A 7,780-nucleotide genomic window follows, 5' to 3' on the forward strand; every position below is an offset into this window, starting at 1 on the left:
TTAAAGAGCAACAGTTAAAGAGCAACAGTTAAAGAGCAACATTTAAAGAGTAACAGTTAAAGAGCAACAGTTAAAGAGTAACAGTTAAAGAGTAACAGTTAAAGAGTAACAGTTAACAGTTAAACACTTTCCTGTTCTTAATTTTCCTCTGATTTTCCTGCCACCCAGGCAGCCATTGCTCTGCTATTGAAAAACCAGTGCTTTATTTTCCAAGCACCCATGTTTGTATTGGGTCATCAAGCCAGACGGCTGCTGTCCTTATGATAATACATAGACATTAATGGCTGTCTGGAGTGCTAGACATTATAAATGTGAAGATGAATGATCTTCACTGGACTCACTTTCCTTAGCAACACTCAGGGTACATTTACATCTATTTAAATGAAGATGTGTTAATGAAACTTTTTTATTGACTCAAGTCACCATCATAATTATTATTGTTATTTTATGTATTTTAATTATGGGATGACCTGAAATGTCTGTCCTGCATTAACTGTGTCATCAAGACTTGATAACAAGTGGAACAAATGGCTTTACAAAGCTGAACCTTACTGCTATCATGCAAGAGAAGCTTTGCATGAGGCACATGTGTAAGTTATATGACTGAGTCTCGTATCATTAAACCAACGGAAACCAGCAGGAAGGTGAAAAAGGTCAGAACAATCGTAACAACACGTGAACTGAAAACAATGGCTGCCTGCAGCAGCAGATGATGATATATAACCACATTTCAAAAATGCAGCAGCATTGATGAAAGTAGCTAAAGTGAGTAAAATCTCTTGGGGAAATCTTCTAAGGTATTGTTAGTAACGCCCCGACTTTACACGCTGCTGTTATCGGACTGTTGTCTGGCGAGGCCTCTGCTCATCATCTGAGCCAGAAACTGGAACATTTTGAAGGTCTGGTAGACAACACAGGGAATGTGTACTGGGTCGGCATTTTACGACACCACTAGGCACGATTCCCAAGATCCGCCTGCCTCACTGACTGTTCTGTGTCTGGACTCTGTTTTCTCTCTGGAATTTCTGTCTGAAGACAGTTCCTTAACAATTTATTCCAGCTGATTGAAGTGTGAGGGCTGAGAGCAAGAATATTATGTGCTATTCCAACCACTATGACTCATTTAGGCAGTGAACACCCCGCCTCCACTGCTGGTGCATCCCTTGTTTACATCCCAGTCCTTCTCCAGATTGAAGCGATATCTACTCAGATGCCTTTTGTAGAAACTGACAAGGCAACTGATCCCTTTGGACCAAAATCAGCCTCCTTCCCATTCAGGCCCTCACCAGCTCTTCCCAACTGTTTTCTCTCCATTCACAAGACTGATCAGATGAGTTTACCACAGTCTCAGACTCAACCACCAACCCCCCTCGCCTTCCAAATTCCTCTTCTCGTTCCACGCCCCCAGTTAACCCAGCCCCAGGCCTGCCAACTCCAGAGCTGCCTCTCCTTCTGCTGTGCCTTTGTGATAATAACAATAACTGTGTAGTGGTGCAGAGGGCTTTCTGTTGAGCTAGCGCCAGGCCGGCTGGCACGGGGAACCCTCTAAGCTTGTTTCACCATCTCCAACCAATTCCCCTCTGTCTGGGCTGGCACTGGAGCATCACAGGCATTAAGGCTGCTATCAATGTGCTCAGCAGCAGGGGCCATCAGCACCACTCACGCACTCGCTCTATCTCTTCTCTTTCCACCTCTCTCTTCCTCTCCCACTCAATATGGAATCCAGTTCAAAAAAGGCTTTATTGGCAAGACAAATAATACTTGTTCTTCTCTCTTTTCTGCTTTCTCTTTCTCATCTCATCACCTTGTTGTCCTTCACTATCACCCACAAGTGGATTCTCAGCAGAACACGGTGACGTTCCTCAGCCCGGGCAGTAATACAGCAAGTGCTTTATGATCCAGATTAGCAATAAAGATTCAGTTTTGCTCTCTGTAATCAGGGACACAGAAGATAAGCTAATCTAAAGTCAGTTTGACTGTTTTAATGCGGACATCATTTTGGATTAAAACTGATTTCCAGCAGGTGAAAATGCAGCCCAGAGGAAAGATTCAATGGATGTAATTTGCTTTCTTTTCTTCTCTGCAGGAGTTAAAACATCATTATCAATACTTTTGTTGTGAGTTCTCTCATAAGTCACCGTGTTAAAGTTTTTCAGTTTAATCTGTGTTACTGGAAGGTCACTGGAATAAGCTGTAAAATTCCTCCTTGCCTAATGATCCTCGTGTCTACGTGCTTTCAGACAGGATGCTGCATATGGACGGATGACACGATCGTGAGCTACTTTATTAGTCACACCTGTACAGTCTAAAGCAACCCAGGTTTGCCTCATTTTATCAAACACTGTGTTCATTTTACTGAAAAGATTTTGCTTTGGTGTTGACGGCATGGGTTGGAATTTGTTCTCTAAAAAATATATTCTGTTCATATGTAAATAAAAAGAGCCAAACGATACGACTCCACCTTTACAATTGTCCCCAGTGACAAAAATCTAAGATACTTATATCTTCATATTCACTAGCTGGGCCCACGTCCTCATTTTAGGTTTGACAGCGTTTTAGTAGGTAAAGGTGAAGCTTGGACATGAATTGAGCTGCGGTTTGGGGAAGGCCTCGAAGGGGACTGGCGACGGCTCCCGGGCCTGGCAGATCCCCGTGTACTAAATAGAAGTGAAGAAGTTAAAGAATTGAAAACAAGGAGAGAGGGAGGGGCACGTAAACGAGAATGAACAGCTCGCAGAACTGGGGGAGCGTATACAGATGAGGCCCGGAAGGAGCGTGTTTGGAGGCGTGGCCCTGCTCCTGAAATTCCAGTACATTATCTCCAATTTTCATCAAAGGCTGAAAGATACGAACTGAGGAGCTTAAACTGAAACAGAATCCAAATTGTGCTGTAATATATATGTAATATTTACATATTAGTTACTGTCCTCGGCATCGTACTGTTTTACCCGACCATAACACTGGAAACACAACCCTGTGCTCAACCACGCTGGTATAGTAAACAAACCTGATGCTTCCCCTACATCACGTCAGGTGTTTAGCAGAGCCACTCCAAATTCAGAAGACCTGGAGCTTGTTCTAACATGAAAAGCATAAATATAACTGCATCCCATTTCAAATAGCTAGTCCTAGTACTAGTTATTCTGTGAAACCTGCTTGGCTTTGGTGAAACTTTGTGAGGATTTTTAAAATATGTCTCATCAGGTTCAGATCAGTTCTAAACACGTATTTGATCTGCGTTCATGTGTAGATTGCTGGGAAAATATGCCTCCCCTAAGCTGAGTTCACTAATGAAACTCTACAGTCGTTCTGGTGCTGAATATACCAACGGAAAGAAACACTATAGTCTCTCATGACCAGTCTCTCATGAGAGACAGAAAACAAAAATTAATACATATTAAGTTGCTGCTTGTCTTGTGTTCATGTCATTTTATCGCAGTCTGATTACCACAGGCATACACCCACAATGAACCTCTAACATGCTTCTTCGTAAAGCCTTCAGGTAGAGTCAGATCGTTGCTGCCTACCTGCCTGCCTGCTGCCCAATCTGTGTGCAGTACAGCCTGCAGACAGGCCACAGCTCAGCACATCCATTCCCACGCAGAGCCACTTGTGAAATGAACATAACAGTGTGTGTGTGTGTGTGTGTGTGTGTGTGTGTGTGTGTGTGTGTGTGTGTGTGTGAGACAGAGAGAACGCACCCCCCTCCCCCGTCACCACCAGCAGCACCGAAACCACCCACAGAACTGAACTCACTTCATACAGCCAAACACAGCCTCCCACCTCAGAGCCAATAACAAACATGGCTGAAACACTTGACCACAATTACTGAGCCACAGTCAGAGAAATCCATACATAGTCAGCAGTGCAACCCTGCTGCCACACACACACTGCCTGTGTGTGTGTGTGTGTGTGTGTGTGTGTGTGTGTGTGTGTGTGTGTGTGTGTGTGTGTGTGTGACAACAATCAAAGAAATCCACATACGTATCATTGGAGACAAGCAGTGTGTGAAAGCATCTGATTGGCTGCTGTGGCCTTAGCACTTCACACTTAAACGAGTGAGTGACACCTCAACAGTGTTTGTCTGAAGGGTGCACGGGAAGCTGCTGGCCTAGATATGGAGACACAGCCCAGTGGCAGGGCTGAGCAGCAGCTCTCAGACGCGATTACACAACAGCTCTTAAAGACTTCTTTTAGCAGCAAGACTTTGATTGGATCTTATTTCCTTCCCACTCGTCCCATTCATCCAGCCAGTCATGTACTCACAAGCCCCAACCCCTCAGTGTGAGGGTGTACACATATTCTACTGAAATGTCAGTGCCTGCGTACGTTTTTATGTCTTATATACCTATAAACACACTGCGTTAGAAATTTCATTGAAGCAGTGTGCACGTCTCTCTCTTACTCTCTTTTGTTGATGAGACTTATTGTGATTGAATCAAGTTGTTGTTTTCACGCAGGACTTGGAGTCCGTCTCTGCACCAATCACCTATCTTGCCACACCGGCCAATCAAAACCTCCAAACAAAGCTTCAGTGGAGGTCAGCCAGGGATCACGCTGAGCATCCCCCGGTCAGCAACAAAAACAAGACTCAGGGAATTAAACCCTGTCATATCCAGTCTTGTTTATCATTGGTTTACGTTTCTTTGTTGTTGTTCTTTCACATTTTTACGTGGATTAATCTGCAACTCGGTTATGTTCAGTTTTCAGCTGGTATAGAGTTGAAGCTTGAAGGAAAAAGTTAGTCAAATAAGAAGAAAGACGCTGACAAAAACATTGTAAGAATAGGATAAAATGTCACACACAGATTAATCCCACTATGACCCTGTTTCCTCTTCTTCTGCATGCCTGATACAGTATCCTCTGGGTGACCCACTAAAGCAAAAACACCATGGCAACAAACCGCTGCTTTAAAAAGCATCCACATTTCTCCTCCACCTGTTACAAACAAGACTGTCAATTGACTGTTATGGGGATAATTTTTTCAGTTGTATATTATTAATAAGCTCTGAGAGGGCTTTAAAGTTTATAAAGAAATCATTCTGATGATGTCATAGTGATGTCAGAATTTTGTAACCATAAAGTCAGCGTGTACACCGTACAGAGTTTTCAGTTAGAGCCTTAACGATGACAGAAGAAAGTCTGTGCGTCTCATCCTCTGTAGCTTTGATTATGAACTCTTTGATTTAAAAAATAAACTTCTGCTCTCGCTATATCTGTATGTCTACTGCGAGTCCCCACTCTTTCTGTGGAGACTGTCATCATGTTTAATAAATACATTGTGTGTTTTCACGGCGCCTGTGAACCTGAGTAAAGATGGGAGAACCTGAGGCCTCGTCCGTGTTCTGTTACAGTTAACAGTGTGTTTCACTTTTTAAAACGCTCATTAACTGCAGCACTGACCCTTGCATCCCACTGAGGGAACTCCCACTGAGACCATAAAACACAAGTGGAGACAGAGCAAATCAGGTCTCTAATGATGCAAATGTTCTTGTTATTTACGATAAAATGCAGTTCCGTTACTTTTGTGTTTAATGTAACTTGAAGCCCACTTTGATGCTTTATTGACAGTCTCCTGATGGTTTGTAAACGAGAACGGTGTCAAACAGTAGCTACGAAGGAAAAACCCACATGTGAGGCGTGGAAACAAAAGACTAGTAATCCTAACACAGAATAGGTGATAACCTTAAGTAGATTACAGCTAGCAGTCTATGAGATTACCCTCGTATTAATTTGAATGATAATCTGTAGTTACATCTGTTTGCTGTGACACCCACTGTCATCATCTCTTGTTATTACCCTTTAAGCCTCTCTCCTTGTGCCATGCTTTCCCACAGCCTGTGCGTAACTCGGCGTGCGCGCAATGGATAGTAGGGGGCGGGGTGGCTCCAAAGGGTTTATCCCCGTCACGCAACCGACGGCATAGGTGACAGAAATCGGACAGGAGGCTCACTATGTCCCCGATGTGACCGCGGGGAAATACAAGCTTACGAGCGCAAATGCGTCACGGCTCGCCTACCCGGGAGGAACCGTGAAGAGGGGAGTTTGGGCTCCGTGTGGCTTCTCCTGTTTGCACACGCTGGAATTCCTGAATGCAATGAACCCAGTGAACCCTTATCCAGCCACGCTCATTGCCCCTGCTCACACACTGTACTGTGGAGTGACACGAGGACACGCCACTGACATAAATTGCTGGAACCAGGGTCAATTATGTGGCTTTGAGATATGCAGGAAAGGGGGTGTGCTGCAGACACAGCTTGAGGCTAAACATAGTGTAGGCTAGTATCGCACTCAAACCTTTGCTGTGTGGTGTCAGAACATTCTTTCATGTGGCCTACCTTCCACCCGGCTGAACTGTTGCTGTCGCCTTTATCCTTAAAATAAGGAACAAAGCGAACCATCCAGTCGTATATCTGGGACAGGGTGAGCCTCTTCTCCGGGGTGCTCTCGATGGCACGGGTGATGAGATCTGCATACGACAGGTTTCCCCACGCGTTCCGTCGGGAGGACTTGGCTTTGCGTAGCTGGCCGGCCACGTCGAGGGCAGCCCCGGACATGCAGGCGGGAGCGGCCACGACCGGAGCCGGGGCGCCGGCCGGATGCTTGATCTCGGCCGGCGCGCCGCCTTTCCTCTCGCCCCGGCACGCCGGCACGTTGTACTGCTCCACTTTGACTGCCGCCAGGGCCAGACCTCGGCTCGCCTCCTCTCCCCCGGGGAAGTCTTCCGGACACGGCAGCGGCCAGGTGCACGACGGCGGCCGAGCGTGAGGCTCAAATTCCGAATCGATGTCAACCTGATGCACATCCACGCCGCTGTTCTCCATCATCATCAGCATGATCTCCCGCTGAATAGATGTCAAAACCGGGCAAGGTCACAGTAACAAAACGCGTGTCAGTGTTGACGTGACAGTGAGTGAAAATGCCCAAACTGTCCAAACGGCGGTAAAAAGATGTATTTGTACAGTTTCACACGCAGGGATTATCAGCAGCTGTGTGGCATATTATCATTCTCCTCAGCGCAACAATGTGGCATCACATCAGGACAGATGAAGGTGTATCCAAGGCATCAAAAGCAGTATCAGTCTCTCTTCCATGTTAATTGCACAACACTGGCTGTGTGGCTGCATGCACAACCGAGTGACGGTCAAACATCCAGTAAAAAAGCCAGACACACTTGGAGAATGTCTCTGTTCGCGCTCCGGCTGCAGCAACAGTTGATCCTTGACAGACGAGGTCCAGAATTCTTATCAAACTCCCCCCAAATTAATTGACTTCAGATTTTTCTCCAGGCTCTGATCCCAGCTCTGCTGGCGCGTTTTGGCAGGTTGGCCAGTGAAACAGAGCCTATTTACTCCTTTAGAAATCAAAACAGGCTCTCATGAATCATTCATGTGAAGCCGTAGATTTCCAGATGAGAGAAAAAAAGAAGCCTCTCGTGGGTTTGTTTGGGAGCATCCTCTGCCTCCTCTCCGCGCAACCTGACTCGGTGTGGTTTCTACCTTTGTCTTCAGCTTTCCGTGCACATGTCACATGGGTACCGTCTCTCTGTCTGTTGCTCTGCCTTTATTCTACAAGTCTGTGTGTCTCTGAAGGCTCCAAGCCACTCAACTGTAGCCTGGAATAAAGTGGAATAAGTGCTGCTTCCATATAATTGGACGCCGCCTGGATCAAGTCACTCCCTCTAGAACAGGTTTCCAGAGAGGGAGGAGTGTGTGTGTGTGTGTGTGTGTGTGTGTGTGTGTGTGTGTGTGTGTGTGTGTGTGTGTGTGTGTGTGTGTGT

General features: G+C 45.7%; 1 protein-coding gene across 1 annotated transcript in view; it reads right to left on the minus strand.

Annotated features, from left to right (window-relative positions):
• foxo6b (forkhead box O6 b) overlaps positions 1-7,601 on the minus strand; it is a 40,440-nt gene extending 32,839 nt beyond the window's left edge. Inside the window, exon 1 of the mRNA XM_005748855.1 lies at positions 6,339-7,601. Coding sequence (XP_005748912.1) covers positions 6,339-6,836 — 498 coding nt within the window. The 5' untranslated portion in view covers positions 6,837-7,601. The remainder of the gene's footprint in view (positions 1-6,338) is intronic.
• Positions 7,602-7,780: the final 179 nt, after the last annotated feature.

This window comes from Pundamilia nyererei, unplaced genomic scaffold (genome assembly GCF_000239375.1).
Source record: "Pundamilia nyererei isolate P.nyererei 1_Seehausen unplaced genomic scaffold, PunNye1.0 scaffold00232, whole genome shotgun sequence".
NCBI lineage: Eukaryota > Metazoa > Chordata > Actinopteri > Cichliformes > Cichlidae > Pundamilia > Pundamilia nyererei.